At 40.7% G+C, this 25800-nt stretch overlaps 1 protein-coding gene across 1 annotated transcript in view; it reads right to left on the bottom strand.

The window, feature by feature from the left end:
- LOC137435415 (prostacyclin receptor) overlaps positions 1-25800 on the bottom strand; it is a 39745-nt gene that overhangs the window by 1908 nt on the left and 12037 nt on the right. Inside the window, exon 2 of the mRNA XM_068129192.2 lies at positions 22204-23045. Within this exon, the coding sequence (XP_067985293.1) occupies positions 22204-23045 (842 nt within the window). The remainder of the gene's footprint in view (positions 1-22203; positions 23046-25800) is intronic.

Here is a 25800-nt window from a genome sequence, read left to right as displayed (position 1 = left end):
GAAGGGAACAACATGGGAAGTGAGATACACCAATAGCAGAGTAAGAGTGAGAGGAGTGAGATCAAGGGGAGGAGGATAAGGACACATGGGGGTTGGGGGTAAACAAGCTTCACACAATCTGAATGAAACATAGCAGGAAGAAGAAGGCGGGGATGAAACGAGAAAACCAACCGATAACTACCAAAGGAAAATAGGTGAGAGGGAGGGGGGAGGGGTGGAAGAAATCACAATAATCTGTAAAGATAGGGGCAATGCCCAAGAGCTCACCTAGTAGAACCAATCAACCACTGGTGGCGTGTATGACCCACAAAATATGAAATGAGAAGAGAGTAAATACCTATTTTCGGGGACAAACCCCCGATTTTTACATCATCTCCTCTTGATTCTCGAAGAGATGAACTTGTAAAATGGTTCGTGATGTCCGGATGTCTGATCCTCCGGTCGTCTGTCCATTCGTCCATTAACTTTTTGCTATTTTTTCTATTCCTCCCTTATCAGCTGGCGGATTGTTCTGAAACTTGAGACGTGAATACAAGACAGTGGTCGCCACAATTGCCCAGGCTTAGATTTTTCAATTTTGGATCATGGGGGCTCCCAGAGGAGGAGCGAGTTATCCCCAAACTTCGGATCCATACTCATCCATTATTTACCAACCCTGACTGCTCTGAAACCCGATACAGAGCTTCTACATGATGGTCCCCTAGATCACTCGGTCTTAGATTTTTCAATTTCGTATTTTCCGAATTCAGATCATGGGGGCTCACATGTGGGGTTACCCCCCAAACTTCAGATCCCTACTCACCCCTTATTTACCAACCAGTTGCTCTAAAACCCGATACAGCGCTTCTACTCCGATCCTCAGATCTTACATTTCTCGATTCCGGATCGTCGGGGCTCATGGAGAAGGAAAAGTGAGGCGGTGGGGGGTGGTGTTAATATTGGAAATTTTGTTTCTCCCAAACAATGCAAACACTACCATCTTTTGGCTCCGCTTAATCACTCAAATAAATTAACATCTAAACGTGGCTCTCTATCGTTACAGTTTGCCCAGACCCTGGAGTTCTATTGTTATCTTCAAACCTCCATGAGATGTTATATCTGCTATCCTTCAGATGCAGCCATTGCCACTGCGGCAAGCTACATTGCCGATATGCCACTATTAAGCAAGTTCTTTCTCATTTTGTTGTTCCTTTGCTTTCTAAGGTACATAAGGTATTTTGTTGAACTAAATGCAATCTTGAGTTGAAATTAAACTCCACTTCTCCGTTGCATATCACATCTTACTATAATTCACCAAATGTCCGTCCGTCTGTCTGTCCTTTCGAAGGTACCGCAAAAACGGCTAAACCGATCGCAACGATATTTTGGGTGGGTAATCCTGGGACCCCCTGGAATAAAATAGGCTATATTGTTTTACCAATTTTTCCAAGTTTTCCAGTTTTTCCAAACACGATGGAATAATATTTACCGATATGAACAGTGATGTGGCTTTTATTGAAATTCTACAAATACTGTTTAGATTTTGATGAGAATTATGAACCTGCCGCGAATGCGGAAGTGGACAGATGACGGCAATGCACGGGTTTGATAATATCCCAATACAACCGTCATTCAATCGTAATGTTAAATCGTCAAACGTTAATCATGTTAATCATTTTGTTAAAGTATCAATTGATGATTGGAATTGAGTGACTACAATTACGATTTTGAATTCCTAATTGTATTCACCCAACCGTACGGAACTTCACATCAGGATTTAAATATTTGTTTATGTCAGGAATGTTGTTAAAAATTATTTTTTTATATTAATGTTATTTAATTTGTGATTGGAGTTATGCTGTTTGGAATGAAAAAAAGATATCGAGTTCAAGTGAATGATGAATGCCGTGATGGTTTCTACTTTCTAAACGTGAATTCACGGATCGCCATCTACAGACCCGTCGAATGGGTACGTTTTTCATGGAAGTCCTTCACGAACTTTCTCTCCATGTCTGACGTGCGACTGAAGGTGCTACACTAATATGGAATTTATTGGTTTCATGCTTTCGCATTCGCCGTTTCTGCATTGTCTGTTTGCTTCTGGCCTCCAACCCGTGCGTAGCATGGGCACCTCACTAGTAAAAGTATAATACATGTTTTTCATGGCCAACTAATGGCATAGTTAAAATTGGACAACATACTTCAATTTTTTTTATTTTCTTTGGAGGCACATCTGACAATAACTCTGGGGCTTAGGGAGAAGGAAGAAGGAAGAAAATGGGGAAATTGTGGGCGAAGGTGTAAATGTGAAGGGGGAGGAGAGAAGTGGAGGAAGGGGAAGGGTTTGGAGGTATATAAAAGACAAGTCACTGCTCTTCTCAACATGGAACGGGGGTCGGGGGAGGATAAGGGATGTATGTTTCTTTTATACATTTCCTTTTATACATAAAATTATCAATTGAAATTATTTTTTAGTGGAGGGCAGTGGGGTAGGGGATTGTTTTGATGCAAAAGACATTCACACTCAATAAGACCCACACCTCTAGAAATTAGAACATTAATATGCAATCAGCATAGCACAACATGCACATGACTCACTCACAGATAACATGCATCCAATCACAGTCAACCTACCATTTCTGTCTACACACCTGTCTCCACCCCCTCTCGCCCCATTGCTTCTAGGTATAAAATTCATAGCTTGTTTGAGTTGGTCGTACATTTTTTGCATCTTTCAGTTTGAATTTTCTACATTGCAATTTTCTTTTAGTGACATAGGGAGGAGGAAGGCATATTTTGTAAAACCACTAATTTCTGACGACAGGTAATTATCTGTTACAAGGTTTTTTTCTTGCATTGATGCAAAGAAAACAAAACAATGTGCCCTCTGGAAGTGTTTTCTTCATTATTATCATTCATCAGTCTGCTGGTTACTTGATAAAAAATACATGACCAGCCTGACATTTTATCACATGTAGTAATGTTATCTTTCCCCAACACGTGCCTCCCTTTATTAAAGTCACACTTGTGGCATAAACCACTACACCATACTTGGTAAACCACCATATTCCTTAACTGAAGAGTTATTTCACAGGAATACTTCTCTTTTCTTCTTGAAATTGTGGATGTAACTTGCAGTTCAAAACACACACACACACACACACACACACACACACACACACACACACACACACACACACACACACACACACACACACACACACACACACACACACACACACACACACACACACACACACACACACACACACACACACACACACACACGTTACACCAAAAGTGTCTTACTTATTTTGACGTCTTTCTTTCACCTTCGTGGAGGAGGTGGACCTTGAACATCTGGGGGCAAGTGCCCATAACATAACATAGTATCTGCAACTATGTTATGCTCTTTAAGAAAGGCAAACTTTGAAGGTATGAGAAGAGAGTTTGGTACTTTAGATGGGGAAAAGCCAACAAGTGGGCGGTCTTCATCAAATAAATGGGCAACGTTAAAAGAGAAAATTTGTAGGGTGCAGAGTAGGCATATTCCATACTAGGTTCAACAACCCTAACGGCTCGCTGAGACAGATATAAAGATAGAGGCAGAAAGAGACCAGGGTGGATGAGTAGAGAGTTAAGCTCTGTTAATTAGGATAAACAGAAGGCATTTATTGAGTGCAAAATAACAACATTAGAGCCCAGTACATATCAATATAAGAGTAAGCAGAAGCTAGTTAAGAAAATAATTTGGCAAGCTGAAAGAGAATCTAAAATGGATATGGCCAAAAATATACATCACAGCAAGGTATTATATTGTATAAAGTGGGTAAGTAACAAGTTAAGACAAGTGTAAGCTCCTTGAAGAATAGCACAGGAAAACTGGTGAATAATGAATGTGAGATGGCAGGCTTACAGTGCCTTCAGAAAGTATTCACACCCCTTGACTTTCCACATTTTGTTGTGTAACAGTGTTTTGTTGTGTTACTGGTATCTGTCCCGACTCCAATGAGCTGTTAGAGATATCGGTTAACATGAAACATCTGCTCTGGCACCTCCCTCAATACTCTTGGATGCATAGTATCTGCCCCCATAGCTTTATCTTTTCTTTGTGCTCTTAGCTATTTCTCCACTTCCTCCACTCTTACCGGGATTTCATCTGAAAGCCCTTGCTCACATAACAGATAGATACTCTCAACTATTGGAAGTTTCCTGGATTGTTTTTCTGTAAACATAGAAGCAAAATAACTTTAATGGAAAAAGCCTTCAGAAAGTATTCACAAGCTTGACTTTTTCACATGTTGTTGTTTTGATACAGACACATGATACAGACTGAATTTAAAATGGAGTAAGTTGAGATTTTTTCCATCACCGATCTACACATAATATCCCATAATGTCAAAGTGGGTTTTTTTGGAAATTTTACAAAATTATTAATAAATAAGCACAGAAATATCTAATTTACATGAGCATTCAATCCCCTGAGTCAATACTTCATCGAAGAGCCTTTGGCAGCAATTACAGCTTCGAGTCTTCTTGGGTATGTTTGCATCAGCTTTGCACATCTGGATTTGGGGAGTTTCTTCCATTCTTCCTTGCAGATTTGCTCAAGCTCTGTCAAATTGGATGGGGAGTGTCGGTGATCAGCAATCTTCAAGTCTTTCCACATATTCTCAATGGGATTCAAGTCTGGGCTTTGGCTGGGCCACTGACGGGCTTTCACGTTTTTGTTCTGAAGCCATTCCAGTGTTAATTTGGCTGTATGATTGGGGTCATTGTCCTGATGGAATGTAAATCTTCGCTGCAGGCCAAGATCTTTTGCACTCTGAAGCAGGTTCTCAAGGATTTGCCTGTATTTTGCTTCCTTCATTGTTCACTCTATCCGTACAAGTCTCCCAGTCATTGCCGCTAAAAAGCATCCCCATAGCATGATGCTATCACCACATTTCATGTTTGGGATGGTATTAGATGGGTGATGAGCTGAGCTCTGTTTCCACCAGAAGTAGCACCTTGCATTCAGGCCAAAGAGTTCAATTTTCGTCTCATCAGACCACAGAATCTTTTGCCTCGTGCTCTGAGTCTTTCACATGCCTGTTTTCCAAACTCCAGGCATGCTTCAATGTACCTTTTTCTCAGGCGTGACTTCTGTCACTTCCCCAGGTGGACACAGGTGGACTCCAATCAAGTTGTCGAGACATCTCAAGGAAGATCAAAGTTATTTGGATGCACCTGACCTCAATTTGGAGTGTCATAGCAAAGGGGTTGAATTCTTATTGACTCAAGACATATCAGTTTTACATTTTTAATTATTTTGTAAAAATGTTTTAAAAATATAATTCCACTTTGACATTATGGTGTATTATGTGTAAATCAGACAAAAAAAACAAACTTCAATTTAATCCATTTTAAATTCAGGCTGTAACAACAAATGTGAAAAAGTCAAGGTTGTGAATACATTACTTTCTGAAGGCACTGTATTAAAGAGTTAATTTGCTTCTATGTTTACAGAAGAACAATCCAGGGAATTTCCAATAGCTGAGAGTGTCTATCTCTGAGGTGAGCAAGGCAGATAAATATGCATCCAAGAGTATTGAGGATGGTGGCAGAGCAGATGTCATGTTAACAGATATCTCTAACAGCTCATTGGAGTCGGGACAGATACCAGTGTGTAGCAAATGTAACTGTTATTTAAGAAAGAATCCAGAGAGGAATTGAGAACTATAGACCTGTTAATTTGACTTCAATTGTCAGAAAAGTGTTGGGGACTTTAATTAATGGATAGGGAAGCATTTCAATAAATCTAAACTAATTAAATGTAGATTTACTAAGGGGATAATGTTTAACATATTTATTAGAGTTCTATGAAGCAGTTTCTGATTTGGTGGACAAGGGAAGTGCAATGAATGTAGCTTATTTAGACCTCAAAAAGTCTGTTAGGTTCCACATAGAAAGCTGTTGGCTAAGGTGAGCACTTGTGGATTGGCTCGAAAGAGTAACCAACGTGATTGGATACTGGCTTGGTGACAGGAAGTATAGAGTGGCTGTGAATGGGAGGATGTAAGTAGTTCGGCACCTCTAGGGGTTACTGTGACCATTATTTCTCCTAATTTACATCAATCATAAGAACAGTGGGCTTAAGAGTAGGATTTTTCAATTTTCAGTAGACGCTAATCTTGGCAGTAAGAAAGACAGCAGAGAGGCCATTGATCAGATTCAGTAAAGTCTGGACACTTTAATGGGAAACGATTGGCAGTTCAACAAAAAGATATGTAAGGTGGTGGAGGTGGTAATATGTATAAGCGGACAGCTCTAGGCAAAGATGATAGGGTTTAAGTTGTATTCGTAGGGGGATCAATTACAAAACAAAACTAGAGCTATGCGTCTGTGTTGCCAATATGCCTCCGCATAGTCCATGCCCATGACAATGGGTAGATGCCCTCGTTCACTGTCCAAAAAATAAACAAGTTTGGTTTAAATCCCTTCAGCTGTTTTGAAGTATCAAATTTTTACCACAGGACAGGTTTCACATCGATCGGTGAAGCATTTTTGGAGATGGGATTTTAAAAAATATTGGCTTTCAAGCTAATATGGCTGCCAAACCATATGACATACGACATCAAAAATATACACTGCATAATATGTATGCATAGGGGATCACATTTGTGAAGTTTCGTACTGATCAGATAAGGTTGGTTTTTCTATCCAAGATGGCTGCCAAACCACGTGACCTACAATGTCATCATTTTCAAACTATTATATGCAACAATGGTGTTGGATGACATTTGTAAAATTTCGCATCGATAGGGTAAGCGGTTTCAGAGATATAATTATTTAATATTTTCCTTCAATCCAAAATGGCTGCTAAACCATGTGACCTAAAATGTCATAAATTTAATATTTCAATACAAATTGGTCAGAGATCATATGCATGCAATTTCAGATTTTTTGGATAAGGCATTAGATTAAAACGTTTATGGCTGGTATACCACTTCACTGATGTCATCATTATCATGCTTTTGTTCCCCATTGGCAGTACTGTGCAATGTGCCAAGTTTCAAATTTTTCCATTCAGCGGTTTCTGAGAAATATATATTTTAATTATTTGCGTTTAATCCAAGATGGCTGCCATACCACGTGACCTGACATCACAATTATTAGAAAAACATTCTGCATGGGCGTCATTCCTACCCTGAAAGTTTTGTCTCAATCGGACATGTGGTTTCTGAGAAAAACGAGGTTAGCCCGTACGGATGGACGGACAACCCGAAAACATAATGCCTCCGGCCACCTTTGGGGGTGGAGGCATAAACAATTCCTATACAATATTAACACTGTAGAAGGATTTAATGAGGCCTCACCTGCAATATTGTGCATGTTTGGTCATTCCATCTGATGGACACAGCTGCCATAGAAGGGTATATCATAGAGCAACTAGATCGATCCCTGGTTTAGCTCGAGTAAGCATTATTAGAAGCAGCTGACCGAGACAGGACTTTTAACATTAAAAAGAACATATGTCACCCACAGGGTGAACCGTATCTTGCCAAAATGTGAAAATTCCGTTTTTTCGTCATGACGTCATCAAATGACGTCATAGCGTCAAACTGTTTACAGATCTGGGAAGCACTCATCAAGGGCATTCATATGAGGTATTACTCGATATGGTACCTACGATTTCAAAATTTGACCTTGGGGTCAATAATTTTCGACCTCCAGCGCTAACCATGAAGGTCAAGGCCGATCGCCACCAAAAACTAATCAGCTGAGCGCCGGACCATATACTAGATTCCCATGAAGTTTGGAGACGATCCGATCAAAGTTACTCAAAAAATTAGTGTTTCGTCGACCTCCATGATTGACCGCAAAGTGACCTTGACCTTTGACCTTGACCTTCAAAATTTTGTGTGCTGAAGGGTATCTCTATAGGACTCTGATATGCGAAGTTACAGGAGTTTCCAATAATAACTGTGGTCTACAGAGTGATCTAAACGTGAAAAAAAATGATTAACCACAAACAAAAAAACAAAAAAATAAATTAAGTCACCCACAGGGTGAACCGTATCTTGCCAAAATGTGAAAATTCCGTTTTTTCGTCATGACGTCATCAAATGACGTCATAGCGTCAAACTGTTTACAGATCTGGGAAGCACTCATCAAGGGCATTCATATGAGGTATTACTCGATATGGTACCTACGATTTCAAAATTTGACCTTGGGGTCAATAATTTTCGACCTCCAGCGCTAACCATGAAGGTCAAGGCCGATCGCCACCAAAAACTAATCAGCTGAGCACCGGACCATATACTAGATTCCCATGAAGTTTGGAGACGATCCAATCAAAGTTACTCAAAAAATTAGTGTTTCGTCGACCTCCATGATTGACCACAAAGTGACCTTGACCTTTGACCTTGACCTTCAAAATTTTGTGTGCTGAAGGGTATCTCTATAGGACTCTGATATGCGAAGTTACAGGAGTTTCCAATAATAACTGTGGTCTACAGAGTGATCTAAACGTGAAAAAAAATGATTAACCACAAACAAAAAAACAAACAAACAAACATACAAGCTGACTAATACATCTTGCAAAAACTTCGTTTTGGCAAGATAACAAACAAACAAACATACAAGCTGACTAATACATCTTGCAAAAACTTCGTTTTGGCAAGATAATAAGGGGATTACGAGTGGATCTTAGAGATGTTTAAGACAATGAGGAGTATCGCCAAAATAAGTCCAGATTAGTTTTTAGCAGAATGGACACTGACAAGACCATGGGCCACAGTTTCGGAGTAAAGATGAGAGAAGAGTTAGGACAGTAGTTAGGTAGGGGTCTTTCATACAGAAGTAGTTAATGCATGAATAGTCTCTCTGGAAAAGTAGTGCCAGCGTAAAGGTATTTCGATGTAGTTGGGAAAGCAGTTGGGGTGCTTAGATATTGGCATGATTTCACAGGCTTGATGGGTCAAATGACCTCCTCTTGCATTGAAGTTCCTTATAATTGCATGTTATCCCATGCCGAAGATCATGGGAAGTAGTAGTATCAGTAATGTGGATCAACAGTAGTATATTGAGCTGTGCACACTAAATGGCAGGTCAAGTGTTCCATAACAGATAATAGTTTCAAGCATTGAATAAGGCATAGACAGAATGGTTTTGATGCTATTTATTGATTTCTGAATGTAAGGTTTATTGATTTTATCGGTGCATTAAAACTGTTCTCAGTCCATGTATTTCATGAACTGTATGGACACAGGAAGGGGCCTTTGCCTCCATCTTGATCCACTGGACAGTGGGAGCCCTGTGGGAAGGGGTCAATCTCAGATTGTATGCTTGTTCAACCTCTTATCTGTTTGCTTACCTGAAGAGAAAGGAAATAGCAGGATCAAGGGGGAGATGGTAGAGTGAATCCCACTCAGCACACCTGCCTCTCCTTAAACATGCTACTGTGAGGGGAAACATGATTTTGGACGTTAGCAGATGTGAGTACGGTGGGATAAGTGCTGTCCACTGCAACAAGACCTCTTTGAATATAGAATTGCAATGGTGAATGCTATTTGAAGTTCCTTCTCTGTGTTCTCGTTGTGATCAGATATTGCAGTGAATGGCTGTCTTTGCAATCTGTTCCAGTCCGAAAGCTTTTCTTCTGGACCTGGGACTTCAGTTGTTATCACATGGCTCAAGGTGAAGGAGTACCCGTTTCAGCTTACAGGGAATTTTAATAGCACACGCTACTTTCCGAAGGGAGTCCCTCAAGGCTCAATCCTCTCCCCCACTCTTTAAAGTTTAATCTGTTCATGCACGACATTCCACAACTACCCGAGAACATACAATTAGTCTCATATGCGGATGATATAACCATCATCTCTACTCATAGCAACATCAGCACCGCCATAGCACAACCTCAACCCTTCCTCAGCACCCTACAGACCTGGCTCACCATCAACAGACTAAAAGTAGCCCCCTCAAAATCAAGTCATTCTTCTAACAAATTAGACCAAGGAATATAGTGCTGCACCACACTGAACAACATTCCTATTACACACACACACACACACACACACACACACACACACACACACACACACACACACACACACACACACACACACACACACACACACACACACACACACACACATCACTTTTAACATATCCATATCATTCTCAGATCACATCACAAACATTAAACAAGACCGACAGTCCATAAACGGCACAGCCGGGCTTGTTTGATACTTTAGTTGAACAGGATAGTATGACCTGGGTGGGGATACCAATTAGCAAATAATGTAAGTATTAAATATTTTAGACTTCAGGCATTGACAGCTGATTCGTGAATGACTTGAGTAAAAAAAAAAATCCGCAAATGGTAAATGATGAACCAATAAATTCCACATTCCTGTGCCACCTTCAGTCGAACAGCATTGACAGCACGTTCTCTATTTTTTTCATTCCAAACAGCATCATTCATCATTCCAATCACAAATTAATACTATGGTATTAATATATCAAAATGTAATGTTAAATGACGATTATATTGACAAATTAATTATCAAACCAGTGAACCGTCATTATCTGTTCACTTCCGGATTCGGGAGCAAGGTCCTTGTCGATCGCATTTCAAAATCATAATTGCATTGAGAAATTTCTGAAACCTATCTACCTTACCACACCTGCTGGGACCCCAAAACATTCCACAGGTTATTATATTTCCTATTAGTAAAATATGCAACTGTAATGGAAACAAAATGTATCCCCCTGTCATGTGACCAGATCCTCTGCTCTGATTGGTGTACATTTGTGGGGACATACGGACAAACAAACGCTGTTCTAGACGGCATTGCCCGATGAGCTATGCCGATAAAAAAAAAAAACATGCACAGTTGCACACCCAGGCTATACACACTTGGGACACTCACAGGCACTGGCTTCGGACACCACAAAGAAACACTTTGGACACTTCACTAACATACAAACAGTAAATTAGATCAGTCATCAACTATGCCAGCTCATCTTTGGCCTCAAGCCTATCAAACACACATCTCAACAACCTGCGGACCATACAAAACAAAGCCCTTAGCTTCATCACAGGTTGTGCATTAACAACACCCATCGAGCACCTACACACAAGTAAAAATACTAAAAATCAAAGATCACTTTAAAAAATGAGAGGTGCACAGTTCCTTGCAATGGCAAATGCCAACCCACATCATCCATGCTACTACATGTGCAACCACCCACAGGCCCCTAGACACATAAAAACGACACCACAAAGACACTACAGTGACATCCTTTGTAACATCTCCCCACCAAACAATGGAAACTACAAAAAACTTAAATATCCACATCACCGTAAACACATTAAACAACCTTGGCCCAAGTAGTATCATGGGCACAAAACCCCCATCCATGGATGACACACAGAAACTACTCCCCAGGTGTGATCGTGTTCATCTTTCATACCATCGCTGTGGACACCATCCACAACTTTTACACTACAACCATAGACTCGGCGACACCACTGACGACGCCTACGACCACTGCCAGGCCACTCCACACACAATAAAACACATCATGGAAGATTGTGCGGTCCTGGATTCACGTAGGCAAGAGCACAACATCTTGGATATGAGGGATCTCTGGGTCGCTCCTGTGAGATCGATCGGCTATCTCAGTACCGCTGGTCTGTTCAAACAGAACTGACTGGGGTAACACAACAACAACAACCTCCAGGGCTACTGACCGCATGTGACCTTTCTACTGAGTTTGCTGTACCAAAGTTCAAAAAGCAGGGCACATGTAACAATCGCTGTTAAATAAGGTGTGTAAAAGACGGTGCATCAACAGCATTAAACTTCTGAAAAAACTTTTTATTTCTTCAGCCATTAAAACATTTTTTTATTTGAATTACATACTTGAATACTGCAGACACAAATCACCTTATTTGTTCTTTCAAAAACTCTTTAACAGTAGGCCCACTTCAAATATTTTTTTTATGCTGTCTCATTTCCTCAGGGCAGAATAACTTACAAGATCACCGAGGGTCAGCCAAATATGACGGTGCCTAGTGCTGTTTGTTTAGTGCAAAACACAAAGCAACATATTGAAAGACCGTTTTGATGTCCTTTTTCTTAAGACTGCATGGGGTAAGGTGTTCTCTGAACTCTCTAGTTAATTTTAATATGTATGAAGTATTCGTCATTTTGCACACAAGGTATTCTGAAAACGCACCTGATAGGAATAATAGCTGATGGAAAATTACTTGCTACCCATACCAAACCCAACAAAGTGGCATATTTGTGGTGTGAAATAATGTGTGAAATAATCCCCAAGTTTATCCAAAGATACAGTATATATATATATATATATATATGGTGTACCATAAGTAAGGTTTTTTTTAACCTATACATAGCTTAAAAAAAACGACATTAATCCGTTACACCATATATATATATATATATATATATATATATATATATATATATATATATATATATATATATATATATATATATATATAGGTTGGAACCCATCTGTGGATCGGTCCCATCGGCCGATGGGTCTGACCCATCTGTGGATGCACGAGAAATGACAATGCAGACCCATCGGCCGATGGGTCTGCGCCATCTGCGGATGTGTTGTTCACCTTGAAGGAATGTGTATGCATCAATGGTGGATGAGTATGTTTATTTGAACCTAAAAATATTATCTTATTTTTATCTTATCGACAAACGGTTATCGACAAACCACATGTCACGGACTGCTTTATAAACATTTATGACATCAATTGCTTATTTTTACGTATATATATTTTACGTATTACGTATATATAAAAATATCTCGCGCTTTATATTTCACCTGTATGCAGCATACAAGTTGGCAGGATGGCCTGGACTGGAGGTACGCACACTTGACTCTAAACTGTCCAGCCTGGGTTTGAATCCCGACCCAGCTATAACCTGTCATGTCGGTGTTTCACAGGCAGGGTGATTCATCAATGTGTGTACCGCTAAACTGGGCGCCCCGTTTGCGTCCCATTAGTTGTTGGATGTTAAGGATCTGTGTAGTGTTCTGGGCCCTGTGCTATTTCTGGTCTTCATCAATGACCTCATCGAAATTAGGATTTGTGTAGTGTTCTGGTAGTGTTCTGGGCCCTGTGCTATTTTTGGTCTTCATCAATGACCTCATCGAAATGACCTCATCAATGACCCATCGAAAACCTTGATATTTTCTACCCCCGGTAATTCACCCCAGAGTCCTTGCAGTGTTCATATGTTTTATTCCTCTCCCACCTCCCCCCAAGTCCTCCCGATGTCCCTGCTCTCAAATGTTGTGTTTGTGTCCTTCCCCCTCTCTCCCCATATTGTCTGCCGCTCCCCTTGTTTTTTGTGTTTTGTGTGTCGGTTTGTCTTTTTGTGTGATTAATGTTAGCTCTTTCACGAGCCTCGATCTTGTATTTAAAAAAAAAAAAAAAAAAAAAAAAAAATCACCGTGTCTTCCACAAAGAGAAGGCGAGCTATCGCCGGCACTCTGAACAAGTTGTGGCCTGGCATGCTCTTCTCCTCTGCCGTTATATACGTCCTCCTCGGCATCTTTTTCCAGAAGAGCCCTGTCTCGTCACAGTTGAAGATTTGCTGGGGGATGTATCCTTCGGCTTGTATCAGTTCGGCAAAAGTTATAATAAAATCTTCAGCTGCCTTCACATCCGAGCTTGCTGCCTCACCATGCCTGACGACGGAGTAAATGCCGGTCCTCTTCTTAAAATAATCAAACCATCCCCGACTGCCTTTTAATGACTTCCGATGCCTCGTCCGTTGATGTTCCCGCCGTCTGCTGCACCAAATCCCCGTAAATGTCTCGGGCCTTCTCACACATGATGCTCTCGGTCACGGTATCTCCTGCGAGCTGCTTCTCCGTCAACCACACAAACATCAACTTCTCCATCTCTTCATGGACAGAGGTCCGGAGCTTTGAAATAATCGTAACGCCCTTGGCTGGCGTTATAGCCTTTAACGACTCCTTCTGCTTCAAAATCGTACATATCGTAGAAGTACTACGATCGTACTGCCTCGCCAAGTCGACAACACGCACACCTCGCTCATGTTTTTCGACGATTGCGTGTTTTATATCCAAGCACATCATCCTCTTCTTCTTCTCAGTACTGCCCTTGGCACTCAATTTCTTAGGACCCATGGTTAAAACTAAGAAATTTTCCAAAATAACCAACATGCGAAAACAAAGCAGCAGTGATATACGGCAGAAATGCTTGCACGGCAAGATAACCACGTGACCGGAACCCACCTGGTGGCGGGTGGCATCAGCTCCAAAATAACCAAAATGCGAAAACAAAGCAGCAGCGATATACGGCAGAGATGCTTGCACGGCAAGATAACCACGTGACCGGAACCCACCTGGTGGCGGGTGGCGTAAGCTCGTAACTCAGATCTCGGCTCGCATCACAAAGCAATAAACCGCCCGAGCGACGGCTCGTATCTCGGAAAACTCGTAAGTTGGTGCACTCGTAAGTCAAGGTTTCACTGTATATATATATACACACACACACACAGAGGCTGTCCATAAAGTCCTGATGCAACTTTGAACTTTTATCACTTTTGATGTACACATGATCGAAACAAACTATAAATAATGCATGAAAGCATAATTCATAAAGTTTTTATTCAATACAGATAAAATTTTCAGGCTTCAACATAACCGCCATCTTTTGTAATACATTTATCTTTCTAACTTTCTGAAAACATTCTGCAGCTACTGCTGCTGAGTAATTCATTAATTAAGCCTCCCCCTATGGCATAGGGCAAGGCTTATTGCCGTTATAGGGTTTGTCTCTACAGTTGGCGGCCATAATTTTTAATGCTACCACAGAGTTTCTTAGATCCCTAGAAGTACTAATTTACCATTTAAGGAAAAAAATAAATTCTTCTTCCTCTTCTTCTTATAATTATTATTATTATTATTTATTTATTTGATTTTTGCAATCTCAACACTCCAAGTTTCTGAACTATCAATTTCCAAGTTGGTTCTTGGAGCCGGCGGGGACTTTCGGAATGACATTGCGATTCAATAAAAGGAATACAAAGTATGGAGGGGGGTTTGACATAATGCTTTGACTTTGACCTATTATTAAGGTCATGTCCCAATTATAAACATTTAAACATTTTTCAGCCATTTCTTATCAACCGTTTCGTTGTAGAGTGGTTGTTTGAGTGCTCAAGCAAGCCACTTAGCAAGCGCTCTACATGCTCATTGGTAATGGAACCCCTTCTGAACATGTAGGTCTTCTCACTTGACAATATTAAATTAAACAATTCAACTCAAAAAAAAAAATCAACAATTAAATAAAGACCAGCTTGTAACTTTCCTTCACTGTCTGCAGCTGTTTTGTCAAGTCCTCTTTACTTTCTGTCAACAGAGTGGCGTCATCAGCATACCACAGATTGTTTATACATCTTCCTCCAATCCCGACTCCAGCATCTATGTCATCAAAGTTATATTTTTCATCAAATTATTATCACCACAAATTAATCGGTCAATCCCGTCCAACGATAATGGCATAATGATAATAAAATGAACACGGGCGCTGGCATGATGGCCGAGAGCTATGCACACACTCTAAGCTGTCTAGTCTGGGCCAGCATCCCAACCCAGCTGCCATCCCGTCGTTTCACTCGGATGGACGTTAAACTGGTGTCCCGTCTGCCAGCATTAATTGGTGGACTTTAAAGATCCCCTGATGTCCTTCACGAAGAGTAGGTGAGCTATCGGTGGCACCCTGAAAAAAAATGACAAATTCCTGCCATATGCTTAGTCGAATGTTAGGCCTGGCCAGCCGGTTCGTGAAAGACTTGGGCCAAACTTCCCCCAGCCAACCCCACAATAACAGGGGAATAATTGTGGCGGTTAAAGAATAAGAAGAATATTAACAAACTGCTGTCTGCATGTTGTGCACACGCACACACTTAACCCCCCCCCCCCCACACTTCCTCCCAGTCACTCTCCTCGGGAGCGGGTGTTTCTAGTTATGTTGAATATACAATTTCTCAGAAACAATGTTGCCCTATGACGTGGCATTCACACCTGAAATGTTTCAGCAGTTTATGGAGAACATTTCGCAAGGATTCGATGTTGGTCGTTACAATGATGTCATACTTATCATTGGTCAGGATGATGATGAGTATTTGAGGAAACTTGAAGTTTGGCTCAAACCGTTGGATAGTTTTGGCTTAAAGGTTTAGAAATCCAAGTGTTTTTTTCATGAAACACTCAGTTGAGTATTTGTGGTCTGTGGTTTGTGGTGGAGCAGATCAGGATAAGCAACTCTCAAAGCCCAATGTTTAAGCCATTCTGAAAGCTTTGCCGCCACAGAATGTAAAGCAGTGGCAGTGTTTGAGGGATGGTGAATTGTTATCGCAAGTTCAGGGCAGATTTGGCGACGTTGCCATATACAATGACATCTTCTTAAGGAGACATCCAAATGGAAGTGAGGTGAACGATGCAAGAATATTTGTGGAAACTGATGGCGCTCAATGTTTTGCTTCACGCTGACCGAAACTTGCTCATTACATTGGCTGCCGATGCGTCACAATTTGGACTTGGGTCAGTTATTTCACACATCGGACGGTGTTGAGTACCCAGTTGCTTATGCATCGTGCTCACTGTCAAGCTGAAAATAACTATTCTCCGATTGGGAAGAAGGGTCTTGCGATCATATTTGGAGTTGGGGAATTTTTCACAACTATCTTTTTTCACATCATTTCAACTTGGTAACTAATCGCAAGCTTCTTACGCTTATTTTGGTCCCAATAACGGTACTCCAATACTTTGTTTCCCTTTTGGCGAACTCGGCTACAATTTGTCTGGATATCATGCGAGTCAGCAGAAGTTTAATGCCGATTGGTTATGAAATTTTCCCTTGTGTGCAGAAGGTAACAAATTTATTTCAGAACAGAATTTGTTTTCAGACAACTGAAGCAAATTGGCTTAATTATAATCAAGTGCAAGGCCTGCCAGTCTCAGCAGGAATGCTATCTAACTCAGGCTACTCATATTGATCTTGTGTTGTCCAGAGTGAAGCATTGCATGCAGAATGGTTGGTCTGAGGATAAGAGTGCACCTGAATTGACACTGTATTATGCTCGCAGCGACCAATTATCTTCTGAACAGGGTTGTTTACTGTGGGGTGTGTGTTGTTGTTCCCAGTCTGTACAGAAAAACAATTCCGGAGAGTCTTCATCAACATCACCTGGCTATGCTGAAGTTTTTGTCAATAATGTATGTATGGTGGACAAGTATTGATGCAGATATTGAGCAAACTATAAGAGACTGTGGTCATTGTTGTATAGTGGAAGTTAAAAGACCAGAGATTGTCAACCCATGGGTGTAGCCAAGTCAACTTTGACAGCGAGTTCATTTCGATATTGCAGGCTCGAGTCAAAGCGGTTACTTCATCAGTGTTTGTTTGAATAGGAGGGAATTTCGTTTGTTTGAATAGGAGGTAACTCCCAATAAGGCCTGGGTCTGGGTGCTCCTTATTAGGGGACCCAATTAAAGCTTCCCTCATTTTGGAAGGTAAAAAATAAATTTTTCGAAGGTGTCAATTTGGTTTTACATTTTCCTGATTTAGCACATACTGTATGTAAAACCCCGACATTCATGGATTCGACATTCGCGGACCCCGTTTATTCGCGGTTCATAAAATGTGACCTGCTTCTACATTTGCAGCACCGTGCTTCGTGTATTTGCATTTTTGGTTTTCTGACTTTCAACATTTCTGACATTCACGATTTTCTGACTTGCTTCAACATTCATGGCCCTGGGCTTCATGTATTCGCATTTTTCTGCAGGCGTATTCACAGTTTTTCACGAGATTTTACTATTTTCCTTTATGAATCACGAACCTTCGGGACCCTATCCCCCTTTTCCCCATTGAATCAATGCCCCAACATTCACGGATTTTTTCAGGAACGTGTACCCCGTGAATGTCGGGGTTGTACAGTATTTCACCAAGTTGAGGTAAATAAAATGATCATTCACACATGTAAAAAAAAAATTCTGAGATAACATAGTCAGTAAATGACCATGATAATAACATTGATCGAGGTAAATCAGTTCCATAAGTTTTGATACAATCTGTAGTGTCAGGTTATAAAATATAATACAGTATTACAATTTTAACGAAAGCGTACCTGCATAAAAATCAGATTGTGGGCGAATTGATCTCCATCTTTGTGAATTCCTAGTATTTAACTAAGAAAACTAGAACTACACTCTTCGACGTCACGACATCACGTCACGACGTCGACCGATATGCCTCCACCAACATTATTACATCATTATACTACTTGTACCAAGTTTGATTTAAATCCCTTCAGCTGTTCACAAGTTATCACATTTTTACCGTTATTGTTCTAGTGTAGTGAAGCAATTAGATTAAAGAACAGGATTAAATAATTCAATTGATATATGTGGGAAAATTACATGCCCAACCAAGATTCGAACCCTCTCGTGTTCAGGCCATTGGTGTTCTAATGGTTGGCAGCGAGTGCCCCGGAAGCATTGACGGAAAGAGACTGGCAACCATATGTGTGGGAAAATTGCATGCTCAGTCAGGGTAGCCCAGATGGTAGAGCTCTGGTACGGTTTTCCAGAGGACCTGGGTTCGATTCCTGGTCTGGGCATGTAATTTTCCCACATATATCAATTTAATATATACTGCATTTTTACATTTCTTATAATACATTATCTTCATTTTCATTATAGTACGGCAGATAGGTGAAATATTTGGGAGAATTGCGACTTTGATGATACAAGCACGAGAGTTGGCACACAGTTAGAGTATGCCCTTAGGAAGATATTTCGCTATAGGGCCATCGCAGGTTTGTCCTGTGACAACAATGGCGGCCATTTTTCAAAATGGCCTCCATTGCTTGATATTTTATATATATTTGGTACATTACTGTGTATAAACTGTTGTTGTGGTCATACAAGCTTGACATTTGGCACATAATTAAAGACACCTAACTATAGGGTTATCATATATTTGTCCTGTGACAACAATGTTTTAAAAATGGCCGCCATTTATATGGTATATTATGGTATATGGTATATGGTATATGGTATATTAATTTGTATTAACTGTTGTTTGAATCATACAAGCATGGTATTTGGTACACAGTTAAATATTCTGACAATTAGACTCATCACAGATCTGTCCAATAAAAATGGTGCCCAATTTTTAGTACGGCAGATAGGTGAAATATTTGGTAGAATTGTGCCTTGGATGATACAAACACGAGAGTTGGCACACAGTTAGAGTATGCCCTAAGGAAGATATTTGGCTATAGGGCCATCGCAGGTTTGTCCTGTGACAACAAAGGCGGCCATTTTTGAAAAAAGGACAAATCTGCGATGGCCCTATAGCCAAGTATCTTTCTTAGGACATACTCTGACTGTGTGCCAAATGCCATGCTTGTATCATCAAAGGCACAATTCCTGCACCTATCTGCCATACCATTATCATTAATCTACTAGACTTCAATTTGGTATTTTCGTTGCATAACGTGCAATGAAGAGTTCTCATGACCTTTGTTGTACCTGCCACTCCGAAAGGTGCATCACGATACCCAGTAAATGATCAATATCAGTCCTTCGTCCATCCACACATTTGAATACAAGATTCAAGTAGAGGGTATTGGGGAATTGAATCCACTGCTTAAGACAACATGTAGCTTCGGATGGATTTTGATTTTGGAGTGACGATATATTTATTTTCATTATGGGCATTTATCATCAGTCATTGTCATGAGAATTATCAATATAATGAGAATATTTATCATCAGTTCAAGGTATAATTAGTCCAAAATATATTATCCTTCCGATAAAACACTCACCCCCATGGATTATTAGACAAAACCCTGATGGCATCATCCATTTTTCCCTTATGCTGTATGCGAGGATGGAGTGGTGGGAAATAAAATGACTTTCTGATGCCTGATGAAAACAGGGCCTTGGCATTTCAAGCCTGTAGTGAAAATCACGACTGTGTCCAACTCCACCTAGGGATCGCTGACGAGCGAAGCTAAGCTCGTCTGCTCCAGGGTTTCTATGAGTTAGACCAAGTTCTCTTTTTTACAGGAATTCACACTTAATTAAGCATTGGACACGTACAACTTTTGAGAGAAGTTTCTTTAAAATTGATAGGCGGTAACAATTTACACAGTTGACAGTAAAAGAAAAACAAGCATTCTGAGTATTGCGCTGCAATACATGTCTCCTACCGGCAGTCTGTCGTCCGGAAAACTGTTGGGGAAATTACCAAAGTTCAAAGTGCCATAACTTTGTCAAAAATAATCGAAACGTCGTGAAGTTCGAACTTAATCTGTAACTTATCATGAGGAAACCAGGTGCCAAGTTTGAAATCATTAGCATTAAGAGTTTAGAAAAAAAGTCCGGAAAACTGTTCTTTGTGTGACGGACTGAGGGACGGAGTGCAAACCTATAGTCCCCTCCGGTGTACACCGGTAGGGGACTAATAACAGGTTACCAGCTTTTAACAAGAACTATGCTTCATGTTGATATCTGATGCTAGGACGAATTGGCATGAGGTTTCTGTCTGAAAATGATTACCATGAATAAGACCATTGAAATTTTGGGACCTGTATTTGCTCAGCATGGGTTGCCTAAAAAACAATGATGCTCAATGGGTGTCAGAGGAGTTTAAACAATTGCTACAGGTGAATGGCATTGAGCAGATCAGGGATTTCAAAAACAACAACAACGACAACGACAAGCAACCACAACCAACAACAATCAAAACAAACAAAACCTTGCTGGGTTTTGTTTAATTCTCCAGTGAATCTGTTTAATTCTCCAGTGTTTAATTCTCCAAAAAACCTGTTTAATTCTCCAGTGAATATAAAAACAGTTGTTGGTAAAGATTTGTTTAGATATTTTTAGATTTGTCTGGAAAGCAGGTGTTATTTGGTGCCCCTGCTTTGTCAAAGTTAAATTTGCCATTTAAATAGCAGGTTACTGTATGAATGAAATGGGCATCTGGTACTTATTGTTTGTGTGTCTATTAGGTGATGTGTTGTCGCAGCTTGTACGCCTAAAATTTGATACAGAACAAATTGTTTATTCTGCACGAATGTGCAATGTTGATTGAGGGGAGATGGTTATTCTAAAGGTTGAGTCGTATCAAAGGTTAAGAGGTTATAATATTGTAGCTAGTCTTTAATCTGTGTAGAAAGATCACCAAGGCGCGAGATTTCCTTCCAGATATAGAACCGTATAGCAAGTACAAGGGTTTGCAGAGGAAGGGACTTCCATGCATGTTCTCTCGCCGAGGATCCATCTTATAAATGAGAAATCACTGAGAAAGTGGAGAGAAAGAATAATAGCCATTCCCGAATTTGCTTTGTTGTGTTATTTGCTGCATCGAGTTTTGTGTTATATTGGAACCCATCTGTGGATCGGTCCCATCGGCCGATGGGTCTGACCCATCTGTGGATGCATGAGAAATGACAATGCAGACCCATCGGCCGATGGGACCGATCCACAGATGGGTTCCAACACCTATACTCTTGGAATAAACCCAAGTTGGGATAGACTCTCCTGCTGCTTTAGATCGATTGAGTGGAGAGCCTGAGGGTTTTGTAACAGCATCATTTAACCTTTTCTTGCTTCAGCCCAACGTTCCCATTCCATGTTTTCATCCCCACCTGTCAACTCCACTTGCTTTAACCCCACTACAAATACCACAACCCACTTGTTTTTAAAATCCATGGCAGGAAATAAAATCTCTTGCCAACTTTCATTTCCCGACAGGGGAATATTGATATAATATATATTTGTAGTCAACTTTAATGCACAATTGCATTGCACTGGTGCTCTTGTTGGCTTCAAATGCACCAAAACATTGGGTCACACCAACATATTAGTGCAGGCCTTAAAGGAGATTCCTTTTATAGCTTTATTTAGATAATTTTGAGAATAATATTGTAGGAAAGATAAATATATAGCAACAGTTCAAAGAGAGTGGATGAAATGCTGCATATTCTGGCAACTCATCGCCCAAAGTGAACAAACCGGTGAAAAAGTCAAGGCAACATCCAAGATCAAAGCTTAATGTAGAATAAATATCTGATGGTTGGAATTTAACTCTACAAATAGCAGCCATTAATACAAAATGGTTTGTGGTTCAGAACTCACCATTAGAGGTACTGAGCAGATGAGAAAGACCAGTGTCATTATGGCCAGTAGTAGCAGATGTTCAATTTCAATTGGCCGAGGGCGGTGCAGTAAAAGACGTTGTCGAAATGATATGTGCTTCCAGAGTAAAGAAGCTGCAGGTGATGGTCCTGCCAATGCCGAAGCAGCAGGCATGATGACCATGTGTCCTTGGGGTGGTGCAGCATGATGCATGCGGAACAAGGCGATTGCAGCTGCAGCATTCATGACCAGAGTGGCTATGGCCAATGTTGCTGTGATTCCAGCGTAAGTGAGTGAGTAAGCTGGGCTGCGACGCATCTCCACATAGCACCATGTGCAAGGCTTGTACATATGTGGGCTACCCACACCGAGGAGTGGTAGTGCTGCTGCTGCCATGCTCAAAACATACAGGACAAGCAGTACACGTCGTGCTATGTCGGAGTTGAATCGTCGTGCAAAGGTATATGGCTGGCACAAAGACAGACATCGTTCGGCAGCCATGGCACAAAGAATGCCCATCGTGGCAAGGCCAAAGAACAGCATGCAGACCACAAAATAGTTGCACAAGGCTTGACCACCTATGTCCATGAGCGATTTGCCAGTTGCGTAGCTCGTGAGGACAACTGGACTCGACATAAGGGTGCTCACCAGGTCAGTGACTGCAAGTGCACACACAAGGGTGAGGAATGCTGATCGTTGACGTGGATGCGCCATCGCAAGCAGCGTCAGTGCAAGACCATTTCCCACCACTCCGATAGCAAACATGAAGGCCGAGGGCCACGGTGAAGCATTGTCCAGGTTGCAGCTCAGTCCCATGTTTGAGTTGTTACCTCCAGTCATTTCTTGAATGGGGTAGGGAGTGGATACATTGAAGGTGAAATAATGAGGACAAAAGTTCATGTGCACAATAATATTGAAGCCCCTGCATTAAACTCGTACAATATAAACATAGTTTACACAATAACCTGGTTAGAATCTTGTCTTTGTTAAAGAATATAGATATTTGGATAAATAAATACATTCTGTCAGTCAGGAAATTAGAAATTAAATCAATGTGTGAGTTCTTAAAACGAAGCTGGCTTTCCTCAAGATTAGTAAACTGATATTTTGTGGTTCTTTTACACTTACTACAATCACTGCTAATCGAAATCACTGCCATGCAGTAAATAGCCATACCAGACCAAGAGTTGACTGGGAAACAAAGAATGCCTGGTTATACAGGTAAGGCAAGATGGCTGGCTAACTCCTGCTTGTGAAGGCTGCATGTTCTGGAGCACAATATCATTATGTGGAAAAGGAAATATATGCATCCCGTCTTGTGGCTATCACTCCAAGCTCATTAGTAAACTTTGTAGTATCGTTTTAAAATCAACAATAATTTAACAAAAATGTAAATAAAATAATTGTATTAAAAAAAAAAAAAAAAGGTTCTACTCTGGACAGCATCTGAAAAGAAAACATATTTGAGGAATATCGCAGAGGAACAGCAGGAAAATTGAACATAAAGGCCGATATTTGGAATAATTTTAAGATAGCCTGTTTGGACAACAAGTCTGAGCTGCCATGTGTCGATGGTATGCTGCTGTTGTGTTGATGCAACTTAGTTATTTCCATGGATTTAATTACTGCCATGCGTCTATATATATATATATAGATTATATATATATATATATATAGATTATATATATATATATATATAGATTATATATATATATATATATAGATTATATATATATATATATATAGATTATATATATATATATATATATAGATTATATATATATATATATATATATATATATATATATATATATATATATATATATATATATATATATATATATATATACATATATAGAATTGGAATGGTTCATTGTTGGTGCTCTTGTGGGTAACCTATAAGTTTATAGAATGTCCACGATTGCATCATTCATTATGTGAAGGGAGAACAAAAAGAAGAATGGAATTTGGAGTGTGAGGTTGACTCCTCGCTTACCTCATATGACCAAGAGATGTTGTGTCGCGCTGATGAAATTGGGGGAGGTGGGGTTAAGGATGGGGAGGATGGGCGATGAAGTGTCAATGTTGTGGCGGAAGCATGTGTTGCAGGTGTGCTGGAGTTGTGCGGTGTACCATGGACACCGTGGCATCATTGCACCCTCGCCTTGCTTTCCCCTAGCTTCGTTCTGGACCCAGCACAGCTTGTCCTGAATCCGGCGTGAGAGTTCATCAGGGGGACAACGTGGAAGGTTTTAGACTGGCAAAGTAAATCTCCTGATTTAAATCCAATTGAACATCCATTTCACTTGCTGAAGAGGAGACTAAGATCAGAAACCCCCAAAACGAACAACAACTGAAAATCGCTGCAGTAAAGGTTTGGCAAAGCATCTCAAAGGAAGATACCAAGAGTTTGGTTATGTCATTGGGCAACAGGCTCGTTACAGTTATTACATGTAAGGGATATACAACCAAATACAAACAATTATACTACTTTAACTTACTTTATATTAATCTGTTCCAATGCTTATGCTTACCAAAAGTGGGGAAATTATAATAAAAAGTGCTATTGTTCTGCACTGGTAAAACATATATGGATATAAATACCAAGAAATAAAAGCTGACCTTCTGTACTCTTGCCTCGTATTCATCTTTTGATATCAAATACAAATCTCTCGAGTATATATCAATAATAACAAATTTGACTTCACTGTTCCAATACTTATGGGGCATTGTGTGTGTGTGTGTGTGTGTGTGTGTGTGTGTGTGTGTGTGTGTGTGTGTGTGTGTGTGTGTGTGTGTGTGTACCAGGATAATAGCCGAGAGATGGGGAAGAAGACGACAGCCTCTCCGCGGCCTTCCCTACAAGTAACAAGAATTGTGAAACTAATGTCGCCACACAATCATCGAGCTGGCAGGCCAAGGTACAAGCCAAGGTCAAGACCAAGACCAAGGCATAGAACGTCCTTTTCAGGACGGGCGGCCATTCCGACCGTCGAAAACCAAGGCCTGTCAGTGCTCCAACTCAATGTCGAGGGCCTCACCACCGCCAAGCTCGAAGTCATACGACACCTCGCCGACTTCAACAAGGCAGCAGTCGTTCTCCTACAAGAGACTCACTGTGCAGCTGACAACCTCAAGCTGCCTGGGTTCCTTCTCGCTGGGTCCATCCACAGTAAACAGCACAGAATGGCAACCTTCGTCAGGACTGAACTAAGCTGGACAGCCATTAGCCAATCTCCACCAGGCTCCAACATCGAGTGGCTGGTCACCAAAATCCAGGAAACATCGGTCGTCAACGTATATAAGCCTCCTCCATCAGCGCTGATGGCGTCATCACTCCCATCCGTTACTGCACCCACCATCGATGCAGGTGACTTCAACTGTCAACATACAGACTGGGGTTACAACTACACAACACCAGACGGAATGATGCTGAGCGACTGGGCCTCCAACACCGATGCACTGCTGCTGTTCGACCCAAAAGAGCCTCCAAGCTTCTTCTCTGTGCGCTGGAACACATACACCAATCCGGACCTCGCCTTCGCCGTGTGCCGCACCAACGACCTGAAGCCTGAGAGACGCGTCATTGACAGGTTC

Source organism: Myxine glutinosa, chromosome 1 (assembly GCF_964187855.1).
Source record: "Myxine glutinosa chromosome 1, kmMyxGlut1.1, whole genome shotgun sequence".
Lineage (NCBI taxonomy): Eukaryota > Metazoa > Chordata > Myxini > Myxiniformes > Myxinidae > Myxine > Myxine glutinosa.
Note: the sequence above shows the minus strand (reverse complement) of the source record. Positions and strands in the feature narration are given on the sequence as shown.